Source organism: Hyperolius riggenbachi, chromosome 8, assembly GCF_040937935.1.
Source record: "Hyperolius riggenbachi isolate aHypRig1 chromosome 8, aHypRig1.pri, whole genome shotgun sequence".
Lineage (NCBI taxonomy): Eukaryota > Metazoa > Chordata > Amphibia > Anura > Hyperoliidae > Hyperolius > Hyperolius riggenbachi.
Genome location: NC_090653.1, coordinates 268,110,562 through 268,135,880, shown reverse-complemented (window position 1 = coordinate 268,135,880; position 25,319 = coordinate 268,110,562). Strand labels below are relative to the sequence as shown.

The window sequence follows — 25,319 nt, the reverse complement described above, 5'->3', positions numbered from 1 at the left end:
GCTAATTTTCAGAGATTGTGAGGCAGAGAACTTGGAACTGCATCTGTTTGACTTTGTTGGTATTTACTCCTTTCTCTGTTTTCTGAGAGATAAGAGTGAGCAGATAAGGGGCAAAAATGTTGGTGCAGCAGAAGTGATCTATCTTAAGCCTCATCTACACGGTACAATTTTCCATAAGATAGACGGATCTATTGCATCGTGTGTAGACGTCCAAATTGCTTCAGATCAATTTAGCGATAGATTTTGCTTTGATAAGTACCCAAAATCTATTGCAAAATCTAATACAGTCCTATTGGACCAGTTGGAAATTATCTTATACATCCGTCTAATGCTGGGTACACACGTTGAGATTTCCCGTTCGATTTGCGGGATCAACCGGGTCGATTCGATTATTTCCAACATGCTCGAATGGATTTCGATCGTTCCTGACGTCGATTTTGCATGTTAAGTATGCAAAATCGACGGCAGGAACGATCGAATTCCAATTGAGCATGTTGGAAACAATCAAATCGATCTGGTCGATCCCGCAAATCGAGCGGGAAATCTCAACGTGTGTACCCAGCATTACGGACCCAGTCTGACGGAAAATTGTACTGTGTAGATGAGGCTTTAGACAAGTAAGAACTGGCCAGGAATAATGAGCTTGTGTTCTGTACCCAGATGCCTCCATAGACTCATGTCCTGCTATTCAGGGCGGAATTTCATTTCTGTCACCTTCAGGGAGTAGTCACTGCCTCGGAATGTAACCCAGGTTACACCTTTGCCACCATTCCTCAGGTATCTGCCATTCAGGTGTGTGTTATAGCAGCTTCTAAACCACCAGGCACCTGAAAAATATGTAGCACAGCTGACTTTATCGTCATCTTTATCGTTGTCTCTGTCTTTGGTGGAGAACGCCATATCTTTATGCCCCATCAGAGAGTCACCTGAAGAGAGACAAAGAGGCAACACAGGAAGTCACAGAAGAGTCACATGCAGAGCAATGCCTACTAATGCCATGTCACAGTGTGTGAGGCCAGATACATTACCTGCAGTGCCGCCTGTAAATTTATCCAGTCGTAGCCGGTAATGATCCTTCTCTCCCTCCACTCTGAATCCGCTATATGCAGCGTAAGTAGCATTATTGTCAAAATCTTGCAGATCCACCCGGAGCTGGAACTTCCCTGTGAGAGCAGAACAGGAATGGGTGAGTAATCTATGGAATAATGCTTTACCATAATGTTATTTATACTGTATAATGCGTTTCCCCAGCTTCTGACACACTACTGCACATGTCTTAGTAGGCAGAATGAAGGCATTGCAGCACGGGGGTCACCACCACCAGCTCAGTTCTCACCCATAATGGCTGCAGAGGATTGGCTGGAGGGAATTTCTGCAGCTGCCCCTTTTTTCATCAATGACCGAGACACTTGCTGCAGGGCTATAGAGTGAAATGAGCCTGATTTACTATCGTAACATAATAATCCAGAAAACGCGGCCTGAATTTATTTACCATGGTCTCCATTAGATAGTAATTGCCTGGGTAAAATCAGACTAATAAGTGAAGGTAAACGCATTTTTATTATATTTTTTTGTGTTGCTGCTCCATTAGACTGCCTAATGCCCGATATGTAAAACTCTGCTGTGCCCTATTTCTCTATAGCTGGAGCTGAATGGTGCTGGCACTTAAAGGAAAATTACAGGGAGTATCTTGCTACTTGGAATTACTCAGAAGCCCATCACTAGTTTTCAACAACTTTTGCCCAGAACACCTAATAGTGGGTAATTTTTAGAACATCCAGCCCAGTTTAGCAGGACTACTAAGCTAGGAAAATACGATTTTTATTGATTTTCAATAACAAAAGAAAACAAAGTTCAATGAAAACTATCTCTTAGCAATCCAAAGGAGGACAAAAGAAACATCCAACATTTCAGTATTATCCATACCACAAATGAAATACTGTATAAAGGTGTCATGTTCAGGTGTGTAATAGTCAATAGATCATAAAGCATCACATTGCACTGTATAACTCATTAGGGCCTGAGCCCACTAACACAGTTGAGCGCAGTTGTACGCAGTTGTGGCCGCTTTTCAGCATCTGTAACATTGATGTGTTTCTAAAAAGCGGACACAACTGCGCACAGCTGCACTAGTGGACTCAGACCCTTAAGGTGGCCATACACTGGCCCGATTCGCGGCCGTTTCGACAGCAGATTCGATCCTGGGATCGAATCTGCTGCCAATCGTTCGCGCTAAACGCAACCGCCGATCCGATTTCCTCCCAAAATCGGATCGGTCCGTCGATCGCACCGTGCGGGAAATTACCCTCGATCGCCCGCGGGTTGGGAGCGCGTCACTAGCGGCGGCCAATCCGATCAGGTATACATTACCTGACGCTGGCTCCCGGGCGTCTTCTCCGCATCTTCTCCGCGCTGCACCCGCTCCATCCCGGCGCTTCCTGTCACTGCAGTGACCAGGAAGTTCAAATAGAGGGCGCTCTATTTGAACTTCCTGGTCACAGAGTGACACAGGAAGCGCCGGGATGGAGCGGGTGCAGCGTGGAGAAGATGCGGAGAAGATGCCCGGGAGCCAGCGTCAGGTAATGTATGCGCGGGGGGGGGGACAGGCGGCAGCGGCGGCTCCACAGATTGTAATCGGTTTCAGGCTGAAATCGATTCACAATCTGTTTGTAGTAAAGGCAGCCATACGATCCCTCTCTGATCAGATTCGATCAGATAGGGATCTGTCAGCTGGTCGATCTAATGGCAAATCGACCAGTGTATGGCTACCTTTAGTGTTTGGACTTCTAGTAAGATTTGACAATGTAATTACTGTAATCATGCATATCACTCACTGAAGCATTCATATCAAGATGAGGAATAATGAGAGTCAACCCACACACCCTATACTTTATCAAATTGATTGAAGTGAGCTCTACACTGATAAGTATGTTTATAGAGAGGCAGATTAGCATTCACCACACCTGACACCAATCCAGTCTTGTAGATTAGGAGTCACACACGAGCACCACCAATGATTGCATGCAGGAGGGGGAGCGCTAAGAGGAGAGCCCCTTCCCCACCAATCTGCAGCCACAGCTCTCCTCTTATGCTGCGACCCCTCCTGCCCCCAAAAAGTCCCCGAGCGGGCCCTAGGGGGGCCCCGGGCCCCCCTACAATGGCAGGGGTCGCATCCCCTATTATTACGCCGGTGGTCGGTAACTGGTCGGTCAGGCAGCAGTACAAAATCGCCAAACAGAACGTAGTCAGAGGATAGCCAAGGTCGGCAACAATCAGATATGCAGACTCCTAATCTACAAGACTGGATTGGTGTCAGGTGTGGGCCTATATACACTTGAAAGTGGCAAAACGTTTTGTGTGGATGATTTTACCACGATTAGCATGGTAAAATTACCATACACTCTCGTGATTCCGGCCGATTGCGATTAGCGCTTTTTAAAGCATTGTATCACAAATGCTCCAGAATTGTGAGGAAATGCTGCAGGCAACACGTTTTGCGATTGCCGGTAATCGTGAAATGCCTGTGATCGGCGGCAATCGGAGCAGTGAGATTACTGCCATAGGGTTACAATTGCGCTAGCACTTTAAAAAGCACTATCGCTTCAGCAATTAGTGGGAATCCACAGATAATCGTCCTAGTGCGAAGGAACCCTAAGCTTCCATTTAGATGACAGGGATTGAACCCAAAAGCTTTTACCTATAGCGTTGCACAGCATCATACTGTGCATCAATCCCCCACCACCCCTGCCCCCATCACATGGAGATTTTCCAACATGTGTTTTTATTGATAAACTGCACAAAATTGGTCAAAAGTCAATTGATCTGATTTGTTGGACCAATAGATCCCTGGCAGATTTGATCAAAGTGAAAAAGAAAATTTGATCAGCTTCAGGTTCTTCAGTAATCCCCATAGTTTTCCAGCTCTGGCCCTTGGGAAGTGGAAAGGTTAGTGAAATAGAGGTTTTCTTACATGCATTCTCCTGAATATATCATTTTTGTCATAAATCCAAGACCTCCTATATTTGTTTCAACAAAAGTCCCCAGTGTGTGCTCCGGTGTGAATTTATAATTCAGTCACCTTTCTGCAGCCTTCCATTTGGTCTCATATACAGTGGCTTGCAAAAGTATTCGGCCCCCTTGAAGTTTTCCACATTTTGTCACATTACTGCCACAAACATGAATCAGTTTTATTGGAATCCCACGTGAAAGACCAACACAAAGTGGTGTACATGTGAGAAGTGGATCGAAAATCACACAATATTCCAAACATTTTTTACAAATAAATAATTGCAAAGTGGTGTGTGCATAATTATTCAGCCCCCAGAGTCAATACTTTGTAGAACCACCTTTTGCTGCAATTAACGCTGCCGGTCTTTTAGGGTATGTCTCTACCAGCTTTGTACATCTAGAGACTGAAATCCTTGCCCACTCTTCTTTGCAAAACAGCTTTACAGTTGTACCATACGCCTTCCATTTCTGAATGATCACTTGAACAGTGCTCCGTAGGATGTTCAAGGTTTGGAAATATTTTTGTAGCCTAAGCCTGCTTTAAATTTCTCAATAAATTTATCCCTGACCTGTCTGGTGTGTTCTTTGGACTGTTGCTCCCAAGATTCTCTTAGACAACCTCTGAGGCCGTCACAGAGCAGCTGTATTTGTACTAACATTAGATTACACAGAGGTGCACTCTATTTAGTCATTAGCACTCATCAGGCAATGTCTATGGGCATCTGACTGCACTCAGACCAAAAGGGGCTGAATAATTACGCACACCCCACTTTGCAGTTATTGATTTGTAAAAAATGTTTGGAATCATGTATGATTTTCGTTCCACTTCTCACGTGTACACCACTTTGTATTGGTCTTTCACGTGGAATTCCAATAAAATTGATTCATGTCAGTAACAGCAAAATTACCTCTGCAGCGGAGAGGGACGCGGCCGCCGCTCTCGCTCCTGACATCACGGCGGATTCCGCCGCCGCCTCCTCGGCATCGCTTCTCACCAGGTCAGGTCTTTCCAGAGTCCATCAAAGCAGGGCAGCACTCGCGCGCACCAGGAGACAGGACCTTTATGCTTTGAGGAGTCAGGTCAGCTGACCTGCCGGTCAGCTGACAGGGCTGTGCTGACTTTTGGCACTGATTGGCTGGAATCTGCTGGGCGGAACTTGTGAATGCTCTGTCTGTATTTAAGGCCTAAACTGTCAGTGCATCATTGTCTGCTGTTGCTGAAACTTTGCGGTTAAGCTCTCAGACCTTAGATAGTTCCGGTGTGCTTTGATCCAGGAGGAAACCGGGGATTTCACACATAGATAGGAATTGTTTGATAGCTATAATTATAATTGATATTGTCTTTATGTGTATGAACCTTGCCTTAACTCTCGACTATCCTTTGCCTCACGATTCTGTACTCTGCCTATCTGTCTTGTTGCCGACCCCGGCCGGCTCGACCTCGACTCTGCTCTTGCCTTCTGATTCTGTACTTCCGCATATCTGATTGCTGCTGACCTTGGCTATCCTCTGACTACGTTCTGTTTGCCGATTTTGTACTGCTGCCTGACCGACTAGTTACCGACCACTGGCGTAACAATAGGGGATGCGACCCCTGCCATCGCGGGGGGGCCCGGGGCCCCCTAGGGCCCGCTCTGGGACTTTTTGGGGGCAGGAGGGGTCGCAGCATAAGAGGAGAGCTGTGGCTGCAGATCGCTGGGGAGGGGGGAAATCCCCCCCCTCCCTCACCTCGGGCTCTCCTCTTAGCGCTCCCCCTCCTGCAAGCAATCATTGGTGGTGCTCGTGGCAGCCGCAGCGGCGGCTGCAGGCAAGCTGAGCACATACCTCCTTCTGGCCGGAGGTCTCCGATCACTAAGAGCTTCATAGAACTTCCTGTTTACACAGGAAGTTCCATAAAGCACTTGGTGATCGGAGACCGGCCAGAAGGAGGTATGTGCTTAGCTTGCCTGCCGCCACCGCTGTTGCTGCCACGAGCACCACCAATTATTGATTGCAGGAGGGGGAGCGCCCGAGGTGAGGGAGGGGGGGGATTTCCCCTCTCCCCACTGATCTGCAGCCACAGCTCTCCTCTTATGCTGCGACCCCTCCTGCCCCCAAAAAGTCCCCGAGCGGGGGGGGGGGGGGGGGGGCGGGCGCGAAATTTTTTTTTGCAGGGGGGCCCGGGGCTTTCTGGGTGCGCCACTGTTACCGACCCTGCCTGTACGACCTCTCCTGTTCTGGTGATAGTCCCACAGCCAGGGACTATCACTTGGGAGTGCTCCGGAGCTACTGTGCACCTAAACACGTGTGATCACTCTGATTAAAGTACTGACATTTCTGTGACTATTTCTGCATTATTGGTGATTCTGCAGATCACCACATAATCAGATATAGTTTCTGTATTATTGGTGGTGATACTGCAGATCACCAAATAATCAGAACTCTGTCACTAGCTGACACTAACCGTTACATAACAGCAGACCAAAAAGTTGTTATGGAGGCTCAGATTCAAGCATTAACCGCAGCCGTAGCGCAGTTAAATGCTACTGTGACATCACAACAGGCTCAGTTGAACGCTTTGACTGAAGTCGTTAATCATTCACAGAGATCTGCATCATCATCGCCTCCCTCTCTGGTCCGTGAGCCTAAAATGGCTCTACCTGAGAAATTTTCAGGGCATAAGTCAGACTTCAGAAATTTTAAAAATAGGTGCAAATCATACTTTGAAATGAGACCCATTGCATCAGGCTCTGAGTTACAGCGGGTAACATTAATTAAAACCTTGCTGACTGGGGATTCGCAGACATGGGCCTACAACCTGACTGAGGGTCATGAGGCTTTAAATTCAGTTCAGGCTTTCTTTGATGCCATGGCGGTCTATATACGATGATCCAGATATTGCAGCCACGGCAGAAAGGAATTTAACCACTTTACCCCCGCCCGTACGAATTTCTCCGTCCCTTTTTCCATTCTTTAACCCCGAGGGATGGAGAAATCCGTACTTTCCGCCCTCCCGCCGGTGCCCGCGCTCCCGCTCGCTGTAGCGTGCACTCCCGCTCGTAAACACGCCGGCCGCCGCTCGCCCGGAGACCAATGAACGGGAAAATTCATTCCCCTTCCTTGATCTAAGCCCCGCAATGATCCGCTGCTTTTCCGCTAAGCAGCGCGATCATTGTGGAAAAAAAAAACTTACCCAGCCTCCTAGTACTTCCTCCAAGCGTCCGGAAGGACGCTTGGAGGTCGCATTAAACTAAAAGTTACTGTTGCCATCTTGTGACCAAGTAGTAAAACTACACCCTAAATCATTTTTCACATACAAATTCATTACTTATACACAAAACATTAACTCATTACCTCTCACACTCCCCATTTTTTTTTTTTCAATTAAAAAAAAATTAAAAAATTTACAATGAAAAAAAATACATAAATAGTTACCTTAGGGACTGAACTTTTTAAATTTTTATGTTAGGAGGGTACAACACTGTTACTTTATAAACTATTGGCTTGTAATTAGGGATGGACGCAAAACTGAAAAAAATGCACCTTTATTTCCAAATAAAATATTGGCGCCAAACATTGTGATAGGGACATAATTTAAATGGTTTTATAACCGGGACAAATGGGCAAACACATTTCATGGGTTTTAATTACAGTAGCATGCATTATTTAAAAACTATAATGGCCGAAAACTGAAAAATAATTAATTTTTTCCCACATTTTTCCTATTTTCCCATTAAAACATATTTAGAATAAAATAATTCTTGGCATAATGTCCCACCTAAAGAAAGCCTAATTGGTGGCAGAAAAAACAAGGTATAGTTAATTTCATTGTGATAAGTAATGATAAAGTTATAGACGAATGAATGGAAGGAGCGCTGAAAGGTGAAAATTGCTCTGGTGCTCAAGGGGTAAAACCCCTCAGTGGTGAAGTGGTTAAAAAGGCTACGCCAAGGGCATGGTACTGTGGAAGATTACGCCTCACAGTTCAGAAAGTGGGCAGTCTCTTCCAGATGGGAACATTACGCTTTATTGGACTATTTTTTGTCAGGGTTGTCTGATTTAGTTAGTGACATCATGATCAGCCATCCTGAACCCAAGTCATTAGATGAGGCTATTTCTTTAGCTATAAAGATTGATCCCAGGGTACGGTATTATAAACAAGGCAGGTCACGGGGGGTTCCCAGAACTGTTGTCTCCACCCCACTGGTCACGACTACTTTGGATGAGCCAATGCAGATCGGTCACTCAAAGTTGTCGGAGACAGAGAAGACACGTAGGCGTAAGGAGGGCCTTTGTTTGTACTGTGGAGAAAAAGGGCATCTCATACAGAATAGCAGTAAGAAGGCAGAAAACTTCTCCGCCTAGGTGTAGTTGGAGGTACTACCCTAGGCGAACCTGTTTTACCTCCGAAGTTTTCCAAAGTGTTATTGCCTTGTTCTGTGACATGGAAGGGTCAGTGTAATGGATAGCGGAGATACGGCCGCAGCAGCAAGCAGCATGGCGGCTATCTCCGCGTCGCAGCCGGCGGTCTCCGCCACGCAGTTACATGCTGGTGCTTTGCCTGGTCCTTCTATTGCTCATAGACTAAGGGCTATGCGCGAGCGCGCGCCAGGCGACAGGACCTTTATGCAACTAGAATGGGAGTCAGCTAATCAGGCAATCAGCTGACTCCAGCTATGCTCCGGATTGGCTGAGTGACTGGGGCGGCGCTGTGGAGCGCTTGCAGTATATATAGGACAGGTCATTCAGTTGCTCCGCGTCTGCTGTTGCAAATGCTACGTGTTAGCACTCAGACCTAGTCAGATCCCAAAGTGTGCTAGAACCAGCAGGAGCCAGATTCTGTTGATAGCTTAAAGTACTAATTGAATTGTATTATTTGTTATGACCTTCTGCTAGCTTGACTACTCTTCTGTTTACTGATCCTGTACCTTTGCCTATCTGATATATAGTTGCCGACTCTGCCTGAAACACTACTCTGATCTAGCTTTCTGTCTCTGTACGGTATCTGTCCGCTTGTTGCCAAATCTGCTTGTCTGACTCTCCTGCCCTCACCAGTGAGCCTAGTCACTGGTGAGGGATCCTCTGCTAGCTTCACCTGCTTCACAGGTGAATACTAGCTGCAGTACTATCTGAATCACCTGCCCCTCAGGTGGTCAGTAGCTGCAGTACAACCTGAATCACCTGCTCCTCAGGAGATTACTAGCTGCAGTACTATCTGAATCCCCTGCTCCTCGGGTGGTCAGTAGCTACAGTACAGTCTGAATCACCTGCTCCTCAGGTGGTCAGTAACTGCAGTACAGTCTGAATCACCTGCTCCTCAGGTGGTCAGTAGCTGCAGTACAGTGTGAATCACCTGCTCCTCAGGTGGTCAGTTGCTGCAGTACAGTCTTTATCACCTGCTCCGCAGGTGATTAGTCACTACAGTACTATCCTCTCTATCTGCCCCTCAGGTGATAGTGACTACACTACAGTCTGAATCACCCACTCCTCTGGTGATCAGTACGCTTGTTTAAACATAGTTCTACCCGCTCCTCGGGTGAACTATTTCACTATTGTCTGTATCTCCAGCTTGCTGGAGTTTGTATTCCTGTGTTATATAGAGATATTCCTCTCTCCCAGCTCCTCTGGGAAAGGGAGTATCTCTATCATTACTGTTGCACCAAACACCTACCCTTACATTGGTTGTCCTGTTTCTGGCTATACCAGTATTATTGGTGATTCTGCAGATCACACATAATCAGGTATAGCATCCGTATTATTGGTGATACTGCAGATCACCAATAATCAGAGAAATCTGTTCTCGCTGACACCAATCGTTACAGTCAGGATTTTAGTACGCAGGCCTTTGTGGATTCGGGTTCTGCAGCTAACTTTATTGATCTGAGTCTGGTTTCTAAGTGGGACATTCCTATACTCCCTTTAGACAGGCAAATCTACGTTACCGCTATTGATGACTCTCCACTGCAGAACAAGCAACCCCTCTCGCAAACTCCTCTTCTCACCTGTCATGTGGGAGTTTTGCATAGGGAGGAACTGCAATTCTATGTGCTACAGATGTCCTCCACAATTATTGTTTTAGGGCTCCAATGGTTACGACAACACTCTCCCAAGTTCACTGGAACACGGGACAATTAAGGTAGCCATACACTGGTCGATTTGCCATTAGATCAACCAGCTGACAGATCCCTATCTGATCGAATCTGATCAGAGAGGGATCGTGTGGCTGCCTTTACTGCAAACAGATTGTGAATCGGTTTCAGCCTCAAACCGATCACAATCTGTTGAGCTGCTCCTGCCGCCTGTCCCCCCCCCCCCCCCCCCCCGTATACATTACCTAAAGCTGGCTCCGGGTCCTCTTCTCCGCGCTGCACCCCGCACCGCATCCCAGCGTACACTGTGTCACTCTGTGACCAGGAAGTTCAAATAGAGCGCCCTCTATCTGAACTTCCTGGTCACTGCAGTGACACAGGAAGTTAATGTACGCTGGGATGGAAGCAGGAACAGAGCGGTGCAGCGCGGAGAAGATGCCCGGGAGCCAGCGTCAGGTAATGTATACCTGATCGGATCGGCCGCCGCTAGCGACGCGCTCCCTACCCGCGGGCGATCAACGGTATTTTTGCGCACGGCACGATTGACGGACCGATCCGATTTTGGGAGGAAATCGGATCGGTGGGTGCGTTTAGCCCGAACGATTGGCAGCAGATTTGATCCCAGTGATCGGGCCAGTGTATGGCCAGCTTTACTGTCCTGGTCCCCTCCTGGTCCCTCGCTTGTCAATCTTCCTGTCTAGAGAAAGTTTCCCTGTGTTCCACTAAGGTTGTTATGGAGGGTGTTCCTTCTCCTTATTTAAAATTCTCAGATGTTTTCTGCCCACAAGCAGCTGATAAGCTTCCCCCACCCAGAGAGTTTGATTGCCCCATTGATCTGAGTCCAGGTACCATGCCCCCCAGGGGACACTTGCATAACCTCTCAGGTCCAGAACAACTTGAGAAAGGGTTTATCCGTCCCTCTAAGTCACCAGCAGGGGCGGGTTTTTTCTTTGTCCAGAAAAAAGGTGGATTGCGCCCGTGTATTGATTATAGGGCACTTAATAAGATAACGATTCCCAACCATTATCCACTACCCTTAATTGACGATTTGTTTTCTCAAGTTTCTGGGGCGCAAGTGATTCGAATCAGACAGGGGGATGAATGGAAGACCGCATTCAACACACCCGATGGGCATTACGAGTACTTGGTGATGCCCTTCGGGTTGTGTAATGGCCCTGCGGTCTTCCAGGAATTTGTTAATGAAATTTTTAGGGATGTCTTGGGACGGTTTGTCGTCATATATTTGGATGACATCCTGATATACTCTCGCAACCTTGAGGAACACAGGGATCATGTAAAGTTTGTATTGAGTAAACACCGAGATAATCATTTGTATGCAAAACTGGAGAAATGTCTGTTTGAGGTGTCTGATATCGCCTTCTTGGGGTACATCATCTCCGCGCATGGTTGATCTATGGATCCCAAGAAAGTTTCCGCAGTGCTGGAGTGGCCTCAGCCTGCTGGTCTGAAGGCGCTCCAACGCTTCCTAGGTTTCGCAAACTACTATAGAAAGTTTATCAAGGGATTTTCGTCAGTAGTGGCACCTCTCACCAATTTAACTAAGAAAGGGGCTGATACTTACAATTGGTCTCAGGAAGCCTGCGAGGCCTTTAATCAGCTTAAATCCCTGTTCTGTGCTGCTCCCATTTTACATCACGTAGACATCTCACACCCATTTATTGTGGAAGTAGATGCCTCCGAAGTTGGGGTGGGGGCTGTTAGTGTTGGGCGAACATCTAGATGTTCGGGTTCGGGCCGAACAGGCCGAACATGGCCGCGATGTTCGGGTGTTCGAGCCGAACTCCGAACATAATGGAAGTCAATGGGGACCCGAACTTTTGTGCTTTGTAAAGCCTCCTTACATGCTACATACACCAAATTTACAGGGCATGTGCACCTTGGGAGTGGGTACAAGAGGGAAAAAAATTTAGCAAAAAGAGCTTATAGTTTTTGAGAAAATTGATTGTAAAGTTTCAAAGGAAAAACTGTCTTTTAAATGTGGAAAATGTCATGTTTCTTTGCACAGGTAACATGCTTTTTTTCGCCATGCAGTCATAAATGTAATACAGAGAAGAGGTTCCACGAAAAGGGACCGGTAACGCTAACCCAGCACCAGCAGCAGCACACGTGATGGAACAGGAGGAGGCGCAGGAGGAGAAGGCCACGCTTTGAGACACAACAACCCAGGCCTTGCATGAGGACAAGAAGCATGCGGATAGCATGCTTTGTACCGCCATGCAGTCATAAATGTAATAAAGATAAGTGGTTCAATAAACAGGGACCACGCGACAACGCTAACCCAGCAGCAGCAGACGTGATGGAACAGGAGGAGGCGCAGGAGGAGAAGGCCACGCTTTGTGAGACACAACAACCCAGGCCTTGCATGAGGACAAGAAGCGTGCGGATAGCATGCTTTGTACCGCCATGCAGTCATAAATGTAATAAAGATAAGTGGTTCAATAAACAGGGACCACGCGGCAACGCTAACCCAGCAGCAGCAGACGTGATGGAACAGGAGGAGGCGCAGGAGGAGAAGGCCACGCTTTGTGAGACACAACAACCCAGGCCTTGCATGAGGACAAAAAGCGTGCGGATAGCATGCTTTGTACCGCCATGCAGTCATAAATGTAATAAAGATAAGTGGTTCAATAAACAGGGACCACGCGGCAACGCTAACCCAGCAGCAGCAGACGTGATGGAACAGGAGGAGGCGCAGGAGGAGAAGGCCACGCTTTGTGAGACACAACAACCCAGGCCTTGCATGAGGACAAAAAGCGTGCGGATAGCATGCTTTGTACCGCCATGCAGTCATAAATGTAATAAAGATAAGTGGTTCAATAAACAGGGACCACGCGGCAACGCTAACCCAGCAGCAGCAGACGTGATGGAACAGGAGGAGGCGCAGGAGGAGAAGGCCACGCTTTGTGAGACACAACAACCCAGGCCTTGCATGAGGACAAAAAGCGTGCGGATAGCATGCTTTGTACCGCCATGCAGTCATAAATGTAATAAAGATAAGTGGTTCAATAAACAGGGACCACGCGGCAACGCTAACCCAGCAGCAGCAGACGTGATGGAACAGGAGGAGGCGCAGGAGGAGAAGGCCACGCTTTGTGAGACACAACAACCCAGGCCTTGCATGAGGACAAAAAGCGTGCGGATAGCATGCTTTGTACCGCCATGCAGTCATAAATGTAATAAAAATAAGTGGTTCAATAAACAGGGACCACGCGGCAACGCTAACCCAGCAGCAGCAGACGTGATGGAACAGGAGCAGGCGCAGGAGGAGAAGGCCATGCTTTTTGAGACACAACAACCCAGGCCTTGCATGAGGACAAAAAGCGTGCGGATATAGCAGCAATGCTTTTTGCCGCCATGCAGTCATAAATGTAATACAGATGAGAGGTTCAATAAACAGGGACCGGAAACGCTACACCATCCCAGATGTTCATTGGTCATGTTACTTGGTTGGGGTCCTGGAGTGTTGCGTAGTCATTTCCAATCCAGGATTGATTCATTTTAATTTGAGTCAGACGGTCTGCATTTTCTGTGGAGAGGCGGATACGCCGATCTGTGACGATGCCTCCGGCAGCACTGAAACAGCGTTCCGACATAACGCTGGCTGCCGGGCAAGCCAGCACCTCTATTGCGTACATTGCCAGTTCGTGCCAGGTGTCTAGCTTCATGCCCGGTTTCAGGTCCAGCGGTGCCAGCCACAAATCCGTCTGTTCCTTTATTCCCCTCCAAATTTCCTCCCCTGTGTGCTGCTTATCCCCAAGGCAGATCAGCTTCAGCAACGCTTGCTGACGCATGCCAACAGCTGTGCTGCACTGCTTCCACGATCCTACTGCTGCTGGTGCTGGGTTAGCGTTTCCGGATGAGGTACAGCTTTGAGATGCGTTGGAGGAGAAGGAGTCAGAGAGGTAGGTGCTGCTGTTGTTATCCAGTGGGAGGGACGGCGGTGCAGCTGTTTGCGGCGTGGGCAACACCCGCGCCGTAGCAGGTGAGGAATCGCTGCCAGGCTCCACAAGGTTCACCCAGTGCGCGGTAAGGGAGATGTATAGACCCTGGCCGAACGCACTCGTCCAGGTGTCAGTGGTGAGGTGAACCTTGCAGGCAACGGCATTCTTCAAGCTTCGGGTTATTTTGCTGACCACGTGCTCATGCAACTCAGGCACTGCTGGGAACCACGTAACGTGGGATGGCCACTGACATCATGCCCTTGAAGCTGTTTGTCTCCACCACTCGATATGGCAGCATTTCGCAGGCCAGAAGCTTGGCTATGCTGGCTGGCTGTTACTGCCACGGCCCGGGGGTCATTTGCTGGCAATTTCCTCTTGCGCTCAAACATCTCAGAGACAGACAACTCAACCGTAGGGCTGCACACCGAAGGGCTGTTGGTTCTTGTGTTTGATGAACACTGGGAGACCTCAAGAGCACTAGTCCGGAAAGTGACAGTGTCAGCATCGTCTGATGTTTGTGCATGTTGTGAACCACGCAATGGCTGGGCTACTGCTGCTGCTGAGGCGGGTCTGGTGGTGAGTCTGGTGAACCCAAGGGAGGCAGTGTTGCTGGTGGTACCCTGTCCTGCCGCGTTTGCCCACAGAGTGGGATGTTTGGATAGAATGTGGCGGCTCATGCTGGTGGTGGAGAGGTTGTTAATACTTTTCCCCCTGCTCATGGCGATTTGCACACCTTGCAAATCGCCATGGTAACATCCTCAGTGCAGTCTTCAAAGAAAGCCCAGACTTTGGAGCACCTGCCTTGCTGGCGATTTCTGTTTGCGCCTCTTTTGCCTCTCACTTGAACTTCCATGCTTGCGGTGCCTGAAATTGCGCGCCGCCTACCTTGTGGCACAAGGCGAACTCGTGCAGCAGTGGGTTCCTCAACAGACTCATCTGTGCTGCTGCTACGACGGCGATGTTCTCATTCACAAACAAAATCTGGGTCTATGTCCACATTGTCCATACCCTCCTCTTCCATCTCCTCAAACTCGTCATATGTCATTGTGGGGGGCCGCCGCCGTGGAGTAGAGCTCCCCAGAACAACCTCTGCGCAGCTCACTCCAACGTCGTCTGGTTATCTGGCAGTTGTGTGCGTGGTGTCGCTGCTGGTTGTGTCAGCTTTGTGCCCACTGGCTCCTTGTAACTGGCTGAGGACTCGGACCTCGTGCGTGATGTGCTGGTGCTGCTTAACCCACTGCTGGACGCTTGAGAGGTCATCCAAGTAATTATCTGGTCCTGTTCTTTTGGATCTGTGAGGGTTGTTGTCCTGGACAACATGGGCGGTATTGAGTGGGTTTTCTTGGGTGCTCCCCTGTGGCCTGTACGTGAACCGTCAGGGGAAACACCTCTTCCCTTGCCCCTCCCTCTTTCACCGGATTTCTTCCTCATTTCACTTATCCTTAAAGTACACGCTGACTGGCAGCAGTACAGTGGCAGTACAGAAATGCTATACAGTGGTGGGTGAGCGGTGTACCACTATTGCCAGCAGCGACACAGAGCACAATGCTATACAGTGGCGGGTGAGCGGTGTACTACTGTTCCCAGCAGACACAGAGTGGAAGTAAACACAATGCTATATAGTGTGGCTGAGCCGTGTACACAGAGTGGCATTAAACACAATGCTATATAGTCTGCTATATAGTCACCCCGAACAGGGTGATGTTCTGCAGAACCCGAACAGTGGCAAACACTGTTCGCCCAACACTACTGGGAACGCAGATTTTAGTACCTAAACACACGATACAACATGTTTTCCGGGGTCGGACTCTGAGGCACATACAGATGGTCCCGATCATCATCCTCATCATACAACTCTTCTCCTGAGTCTGACCCACCCACCACCTCTGCCACCCCAACATCCCCAGACACAGACCCCTCATCGTCCTCAACATTAACTTGGGATGCTGGCCTGAGCCAGACCTCCTCCTCCACATCAGGCCCCATCATCTCCTCAATGGCAGCCCTCATTAATCGCTCTGGCCACGGACCGATGGACACAACGTTCTCCTCCGGGGAGGGCTGCTGCTGACCACTGGCTGCTGGGGTGGATGTTATAGCTTGCGTGGGGCGTTGGCTGTTGCTGTTGTTGGGAGTGCTGCTCACAGCGGAGGTCTCTGGGGAACTCATGTTGAGCTCATATAGTGGTTGACGGTGAGTGGAGTATTACTGATCCCAGCAATATACACACTGACTGGCAGAGTACGCAATGCTGTATAGTGTGGCTGAGCGGTGTACACAGAGTGGCAGTAAACACAATGCTATATAGTCTGGCTGAGCGAGCGGTGTACTACTGTTCCCAGCAGAATCAGAGTGGCAGTAAACAATGGTATATAGTCTGGCTGAGCAGTGTACACAGAGTGTCAGTAAACAATGCTATATAGTCTGGCTGAGCCGTGTACACAGAGTGTCAGTAAACAATGCAATATAGTCTGGCTGAGCGGTGTACACAGAGTGTCAGTAAACAATGGTATATAGTCTGGCTGAGCGGTGTACACAGAGTGTCAGTAAACAACGGTATATAGTCTGGCTGAGCCGTGTACACAGAGTGTCAGTAAACAATGCAATATAGTCTGGCTGAGCGGTGTACACAGGGTGTCAGTAAACAATGGTATATAGTCTGGCTGAGCCGTGTACACAGAGTGTCAGTAAACAATGGTATATAGTCTGGCTAAGCCGTGTACACAGAGTGTCAGTAAACAATGCAATATAGTCTGGCTGAGCGGTGTACACAGGGTGTCAGTAAACAATGGTATATAGTCTGGCTGAGCGGTGTACACAGAGTGTCAGTAAACAATGGTATATAGTCTGGCTGAGCGGTGTACACAGAGTGTCAGTAAACAATGGTATATAGTCTGGCTAAGCCGTGTACACAGAGTGTCAGTAAACAATGCAATATAGTCTGGCTGAGCGGTGTACACAGAGTGTCAGTAAACAATGGTATATAGTCTGGCTGAGCGGTGTACACAGAGTGTCAGTAAACAATGGTATATAGTCTGGCTGAGCGGTGTACACAGAGTGTCAGTAAACAATGGTATATAGTCTGGCTGAGCGGTGTACACAGAGTGTCAGTAAACAACGGTATATAGTCTGGCTGAGCGGTGTACACAGAGTGGCAGTAAACACAATGCAATATATAGCGTGGCTGAGCGAGGTGCACAGTGGCAGTACACACAATGCTATATAGTCAGGCTAAGACGTGTAAACAGAGTGTCAGAAAACACAATGCTATATATAGCGTGGCTGAGCGAGGTGCACAGTGGCAGTACACACAATGCTATATAGCCAGGCTAAGCCGTGTACACAGAGTGTCAGAAAACACAATGCTATATATAGCGTGGCTGAGCGAGGTGCACAGTGGCAGTACACACAATGCTATATTAGTCAGGCTAAGCCGTGTACACAGAGTGTCAGAAAACACAATGCTATATATAGCGTGGCTAAGCGAGGTACACAGTGGCAGTAAACAATGCTATATATAGTGTGGCTGAGCGAGCGGTGTACTACTGTTCCCAGCAGCGACACACAATGACTGGGGGGGACCCTGGCTAGCGTGGCTGGAGAGCGAACTACCCTGCCTGCCTACCCAAAGCTAAACCCACAGACAAATGGCAGAGATATGATGTGGTTCGGGTATTTATTTACCCGAACCACGTGACCGTTCGGCCAATCAGAGCGCGTTCGGGCCCGAACCACGTGACCCGTTCGGCCAATCACAGCGCTAGCCGAACGTTCGGGGAACGTTCGGCCATGCGCTCTTAGTTTGGCCATGTGGCCGAACGGTTTGGCCGAGCACCGTCAGGTGTTCGGCCGAACTCGAACATCACCCGAACAGGGTGATGTTCTGCAGAACCCGAAAAGTGGCGAACACTGTTCGCCCAACACTAGGGGCTGTACTGTCCCAATATTCGGGGTCTCAGGGGCGCTTACACCCCTGTGCTTTCTTTTCCCGTAAGTTCTCCCCAGCAGAGAGAAATTACGACATCAGGAACAGGGAGCTTTTGGCCATAAAAATGGCATTTGAGGAGTGGCGACACTGGCTGGAGGGGGCAGAAAATGTTATTACAGTTTACACAGATCACAAGAATCTGGAATATATTGAAGGCGCCAAGAGGCTCAATCCGAGACAAGCTCGATGGGCACTCTTCTTTTCGCGATTCCGATTCATAATTACGTATAAACCAGGTAATAAAAATGTAAAGGCCGATGCATTATCCCGTTGTTTCGAACCAGAGACAGTACAGCACTCACTCCCTGTGAACATCTTGCCGGAACATATTGTGATAGCAGCCACAGAACCCATAGAGGACTTGGCAGTCACACTGCAGCAATATCAGTCTGAAACTCCAGAGGGGAAACCAGAGGGGATGTTGTTTGTTCCGTTGCATCTGCGGTTACAGGTGCTACAGATGTTTCACAGCCACAAGAACGCATCCTGGTATAGGCAGGACTGAGGAGCTCTTGTCTCGCAGTGTATGGTGGCCTTCATGGAGAAATGACTGCAAGGAATTTGTCACCTCTTGTACCATCTGTGCTCGCAGTAAGCCATCTAGACAGGCTCCTGCGGGTATGTTGCAGTCATTACCCACTCTCACAGAACCATGGACCCACATATCCATGGATTTTGTGGGAGAACTCCCCAATTCTGAGGGGAATACGATGATCTGGGTTATTGTAGACCGTTTTAGTAAAATGGTCCATTTTGTTCCATTAAAAAAGCTTCCCTTGGCCCAAGAGTTGGCAGATGTGTTTATCTTTCATATCTTCCGTTTGCACAGAATACCAGTTAATATTGTGTCTGATAGGGTGGTACGATTTGTGTCGAAGTTGTGGCGGGCATCTTGTCAACATTTGGGCCTCACTCTGTCTTTTTCCTTGGGTTTTCACCCTCAGACTAATGGCCAGACCGAGAGAATGAATCAGTCACTGGAGCAGTTCCTCCGATGCTATGTGGCTGATTCACAGCAGGATTGGGTAAAGTTTCTTCCCTTTGTGGAGTTCGCCCACAATAATCTGCGTAACGCTTCCTCGGGGTACTCTCCATTTCAGGTGGTTTCTGGAAAGTCACCAAAATTTTGCCCCTTACCAACTGTGATAAAACGCGGAAAAGCCGCCGCGTGTACTGGCGGCAAGGCGGCTGATTCCACGTCCAACGCGGCGGTTGTCTGGTGTGGCTGGGCCTGTTAGTTCACACAGGCTGAGGAATGCGCGCGCGCGCGCTGAGAGGCAGAACCTTTATGACAAACAAGGAGGGATCAGCTGACCAGGTTGGTCAGCTGACCTCAAAGCAAGTGGCTATTGGTTGATCGCGGATGGGTGGCGCCGGAGAGCGCCGCGCTATATATAGTCACTGCTGGTCAGTCTCAAGTTGTCTGCCGTTGCGAACACTACGTGGAAGCACTCAGACCTTAGTCAGATCCTACAGTGTGTTAGACCAGGAGGACCTGGGAATTCACACTGAGCCAGATTACTTCTGTGTATTATTGTGTTATACTTCAGACTAGTTCCAGGGTGTTGAGACTACGGACCTCACACCCAAGATTAGGGACTCTGTGTTATCATTCTGTTATACTTCACACTAGTTCCAGGGTGTCGAGACCACGGACCTCACACCCAAGATTAGGGACTCTGTGTTATCATTCTGTTATACTTCAGACTAGTTCCAGGGTGTCGAGACCACGGACCTCACACCCAAGATTAGGGACTCTGTGTTATCATTCTGTTATTCTCCAGACTAGTTCCAGGGTGTCGAGACCACGGACCTCACACCCAAGTCTAGGAATACTCTGTACCATCATATTATACTCCAGACTAGTTCCAGGGTGTAGAGACCACGGTCCTCACACCTAAGTCTAGGCATTGTTGATATCTGTTATGACCTATTGCATTCCTGACTATCCCTCTGCTTTCTGATTCGGTTCCTATGCATCTCTGATTACCTGTTGCCAAACCCTGCCCGCCTTTGGATACCGAATCAGCCTTCTGTCTATGTACCTTGTCTGTCTGTGTGTTGCCGACCTGGCTTGCCTGACCTTGAGAGCTATCTCTCTCCTTAAGAGATAGTCTCCAGACCTGCTAGTGACATCCACCTTTCAGGTGTCACTCACTCACAGGTTCTTCCTACCTTCAGCCTGGGACTCCACCCCTTTGGAGGTCTCAGGCTGTTGGACGGTTTTTGCACTTCTCAAAAGGCAGTATCGCCCATACTGCCTGAGACCACCTGCCCCTCGGGTGGTCTTACTCAAAATCATTACTGTTGCACCAAACACTCACATTATAAAGGTGTCCAGAGGTTAGTTATACTTAGATTATCGGTGACTCTGCAGATCATCAATAATCAGGTATATATTCTTGGTGATACTGCAGATCACCAATAATCAGATTCTCTCTGTGTGCCGACACCGATCGTTACACCAACGTTCAATTCTCTTTTTCCAGCATTAGACAACTGGCAAAAGTCGTGTAAAAGGATTTGGTTGTTGGTAAGAGCCAACCTGGAAAAAGCCTTTAATACACAAAAGAGACAGGCTGATAGGAAGCGTTCACCTGAACGGGACTTTACCCCGGGAGACATGGTATGGGTTTCCACACGCCACATAGCCCTAAGAGAGCCATCAGTTAAGTTGGGGCCTAAGTATATTGGGCCATACCCCATTTCGGAAAAAATCAATAGTAGCATACAAAGTCGCCCTTCCAGCTACCATGAAAGGAGTTAAGTCTATCCGCGTTTCTTTGCTTAAACCAGTTGTATATCCTGAGTCCTCCCCCCCCCCCCCCGGTAATTATCAATGGAGAACCTGAGTATGAGGTGGAAGAGATTTTAGATTCTCGTAGGGTGCAGAACTCGTTACAGTATTTGGTCCACTGGAAGGGATATGGTCCTGAGGAGAGGTCATGGGTCCCGGCTCGGCATTTACACGCTATAGAATTAAAACAACAGTTTCATTTGTTGCATCCTGAATGTGCTTCAGGGGCGTGTCCGGAGGCCACGCCTCAGGGGGGTAATGTCAGTAACAGCAAAATTACCTCTGCAGCGGAGAGCGACGCGACTGCCGCTCTCGCGTCTGACATCACGGCGGATTCTGCCGCCGCCTCCTCGGCATCGCTTCCCACCAGGTCAGGTCTTTCCAGAGTCCATCAAAGCAGGGCAGCACTCGCGCGCACCAGGAGGCAGGACCTTTATGCTTTGAGGAGGCGAGTCAGCTGACCAGGGCTGGGCTGACTTTTGGCACTGATAGGCTGGAATCTGTTGGGCGGAACTTGTGAATGCTCTGTCTGTATTTAAGGCCTAAACTGTCAGTGCATCATTGTCTGCTGTTGCTGAAACTTTGCGGTTAAGCTCTCAGACCTTAGATAGTTCCGGTGTGATTTGATCCAAGAGGAAACTGGGGATTTCACACATAGATAGGAAGTGTATGAACCTTGCCTGAACTCTCGACTATCCTTTGCTTCACGATTCTGTACTCTGCCTATCTGTCTTGTTGCCGGCCCCGGCCCGACCTCGACTCTGCGCTTGCCTTCTGATTCTGTACTTCCGCATATCTGATTACTGCCGACCTTGGCTATCCTCTGACTACGTTCTGTTTGACGATTTTGTACTGCTGCCTGACTGACCAGTTACCGACCCTGCCTGTACGACCTCTCCTGTTCTGGTGATAGTCCCACAGCCAGGGGCTATCACTTGGGAGTGCTCCTGAGCTACTGTGCACCTAAACCCGTGTGATCACTCTGATTAAAGTACTGACATTTCTGTGACTATTTCTGCATTATTGGTGATTCTGCAGATCACCACATAATCAGATATAGTTTCTGTATTATTGGTGATACTGCAGATCACCAAATAATCAGAACTCTGTCACTAGCTGACACTAACCGTTACAATTCATGTTTGTGGCAGTAATGTGACAAAAGGTGGAAAACTTCAAGGGGGCCGAATACTTTTGCAAGCCACTGTAAATTCAGATGAGCATGGCCTTGTTTTTTCACCCAATAGCTGTTATTTTTTAAAACATTTTTAATAAACTCCGTATAGCTTTGCAGGATCACAAAGTCCTCCAGCCCAAGAGAACTACAATAAGGCCCCATGTGTTTACCTGTGGCTGTAAGACGGTGAATATTCTCATTACCCAGCCAGAACTCGCCAAGTTGATTGCCAAAACCTCTTTTGTAGGCTTCCCAGTCTTGGAAAAAGTCCACCCAGCCATCAAGACGTCTCTGGAACACCTGGAGAAAGGTGAGATGTGTTTAAATATGTATTCTCAGGGTTTCACACTAGAAGGAGTCCACTGTTTGATATGCAATATCTTATAGGACTTACTCAGGGGCACCTCTAGCCATTTTGTCACTCCAGGTGAGAAAACCTGTGGCGCCCCACCCCCATGTACCCCCCCCCCCCCCATGAAAATAATCATAATGCGGCAGCGTTTCACCAGGAAATAATCGTAATGCGGCAGCGTTTCATTAGAAAATAATCGTTTTTATTATTGTGAATAATCGTCACAGGAGGACAGAAGGAGGTACACAGAGGGACAGCAGGAGGTACGGGGGGACAGAAAAAAGCATGAGTACCAGAAGGAGGCACACAAGAGGACAGAAGGAGGAACAGGGGGACTGAAGGTGGCACACAGGGGACAGAAGGAGGCAGCACAATGGGGACAGATTGAGGCACAAAGGGGGACAAATGGAGGCACAGGAGGAAAGAAGGAGGCACAGGGGGACTGAAGGAGGCACATTGGGGACACAAGAAGGCACAAAGGGGACAGAAGGAGGCACAATGGGGGACAGAAAAAAGCACAAAGAGGGCAGAAGGAAGCACAGGGAGACAGTAGGAGGCAAAAAGGAGGACAGAAGGAGGCACAAAGGGGAACAGAAGGAGGCACGAAAGGTGGACAGAAGATGGCAGAGGGGGATGTACGGAGGCACAGGGAGGCAGTTGGGGAATGAACAGACAGAGCCACAGGGAGACAGAAGAAGACACAAAGGGGCACTGAAGGAGGCACAGGGGTACAGAGGAAGGCGCAGGGGACAGAGGTGGCACATGAAGACTGAAGAGGCACATGGAGATAGAATGAGGCACAAAGGGAGACAGAAGGAGGCACATGAGGACAGAAGGAGGCAGAGTGGGACTGAAGGAGGAACAGGGGGGCAGAGGTAGCACAAGGGGACAAATAAAGGCAAAGGGAACATAAGAAGGCACAGGGGGACAGAAGGAGGCAGAGGTGGCACAGGGGGACTGAAGGAGGCACATGGAGACAGAAGGAGGCACAAAGGGAGACAGAAGGACAAACAGGGGGTTAGACATGGCATAAGAGACTGAAGGAGGCACAAGGAGACAGAAGAAGGCACAAAAGGGACAGAAGGAGACACAAAGGGGTAAAGAAGGATGCACAAAGCACAGAGGTGGTAGCTGCCTGCAACTTACGCTAAGATGCAACAGAAGCAAGTAACATAACACCCATGGGGCGGGGCTTAATTTGGGGTGGGGCTTAATCCAGCAACATGGTGCCCCCCAGGACCAATGGCACTCCAGGCAATGGCCTGTACTGCCTATACCTTGAGGCGTCCCTGGACTTACTGGTCCACAAATGCTGGTGAATGTTAAAAGAAACATGTAGGAAAAAAAGTGACCAATTTGGGTACTTACCTAGGTAGAGGAAAGCCTCTGGATAATCCAGGGACTTCCCCTCCTGTCCTGCTCCTCTTTGACTTTCCTCTGCTGAGTCCAGCCAAAAACCATCAACATGTAAATGTTGATGGCTCGCGCATGTGCAGTTTCAATTACTCACGGCCATTCACTCCTCTGTATTGTCACTGCAGCCCGCTCGCTCTACTGTCATCAGAGGCATATCTGCATAATATAGCACCTATGGCAAACACTGCAATTGCGCCCTCCATGTAAAAACATCAAGGTGCTGGCTGGGGCAGGGAGCAGGCTGGGCTGGGGACTGCAGGCTAGGGTAGGGTGCTGGCTGGGGCACAGTGCTGGATGCATGCTGGGGTAGAGTGCAGGCTGGAGGCAAGGGGCTAGTTGGGGGCATTCTGGGCTGGGTGCAGGCTGGGGCAGGACGCAGGCTGGGTGAAGTCTTGGCTAAGAGGCAGGGTGCTGGCTGGAGTGGGGTGCTGGCTGAGGGAGGGTGCTGGCTTTGAACTTGGTGCTGGCTGGGGCAGGGTGCAGGTTGCTTGCTGTGTGCAGAGTGCAGGCTGGGGTTGGGTGCTGGCTGGGACAGGGTGCTGACTGTGGGCAGAGTGTAAGCTGGACTGGGTGCAGGGTGCTGGCTGTGGGCAGAGTGCTGGCTTGGCTGGGTGCAAAGAGGGCTGGGGCAGGGTGTAGGATACTGGCTGTGAGCAGAGTCCTGGCTGGGTGCAGGGTGCTGGCTGGGGCATGGTGCAGGGTGCAGGCTGTGGGCAGGGTGCTAGCTCTGGGCTGGGTGTAGGCTGTACTGGGGGCAAGCTGGGGCAGGGGGCTCTTACAGACCTCAGAACAGCGGCGACCAGTCCTCGTCACTGTGCTATCCAATTGTCTCCCCAACTCTCTTGGTATCGTCCCCGCCACCACTGCCTGAGCATTGTGTTAGTCTCTGTTCAAGTACTAGACCTCAGTGAGACACAGCAGAGACAGAGCAGGTGCACACGCTACATGTGCCCAGCGTACTCCAAAGGCAGCAATGACATCATTTCCGCATTTGCATTTCTTAGTGTGCTGTGTGCCCACACGCTCTGTCTCCACTGTGTCGCCGCAGATCTGAGTGCTGGTTCTTGAGCAGAGAGCCTCAGGCAGTGGCGGCAGCCCCCGGACGGGGGACAGCAGTGGCACAGGAGCAGGCATAGCACCGATGGTGCAGTGGTGCCCATGGTTCCCATGGCATAAGCCATGCCTGTACCACTCTGGATACTCAGCTGGCTGTTATTATGACAGCAGAGCTCCAACTCCATGATTACTGTGAGCCAATCATATTAATCACGGTTTACAAATAATTCCTCTAGTCCTAAAGGGGCCAGAAACATCAGATCCCTGAGTCGTTAAAGAGACTCTGTAACAAAAAAAAGTCCCCTGGGGGGTACTCACCTTGGGAGGGGGAAGCCTCCCGATCCTAATGAGGCTTCCCCCGTTATCCTGTGTCCCACGGTGGTCTTGCTGCAACCCACGGAACGCACAGGCGACAATTTGTCGCGCTGTGCAATATTTACCTTTTCTGGTTCCAGCGGGGGCGCTGTTGCGGCTCTTCTGATGGAGATTTGCGCC

At 49.2% G+C, this 25,319-nt stretch overlaps 1 protein-coding gene across 1 annotated transcript in view; it reads right to left on the bottom strand.

The window, feature by feature from the left end:
- Positions 1 to 543: 543 nt before the first annotated feature.
- The window catches only part of LOC137528559 (ficolin-1-B-like), a 92,025-nt gene continuing 67,249 nt past the window's right edge, over positions 544 to 25,319 (bottom strand). Inside the window, exons 8-10 of the mRNA XM_068249900.1 lie at positions 22,171 to 22,300; positions 1,029 to 1,163; positions 544 to 926 (exon numbers count right to left, since the gene is read on the bottom strand). Of these exons, the coding sequence (XP_068106001.1) occupies positions 685 to 926; positions 1,029 to 1,163; positions 22,171 to 22,300 (507 nt within the window). The 3' untranslated portion in view covers positions 544 to 684. The remainder of the gene's footprint in view (positions 927 to 1,028; positions 1,164 to 22,170; positions 22,301 to 25,319) is intronic.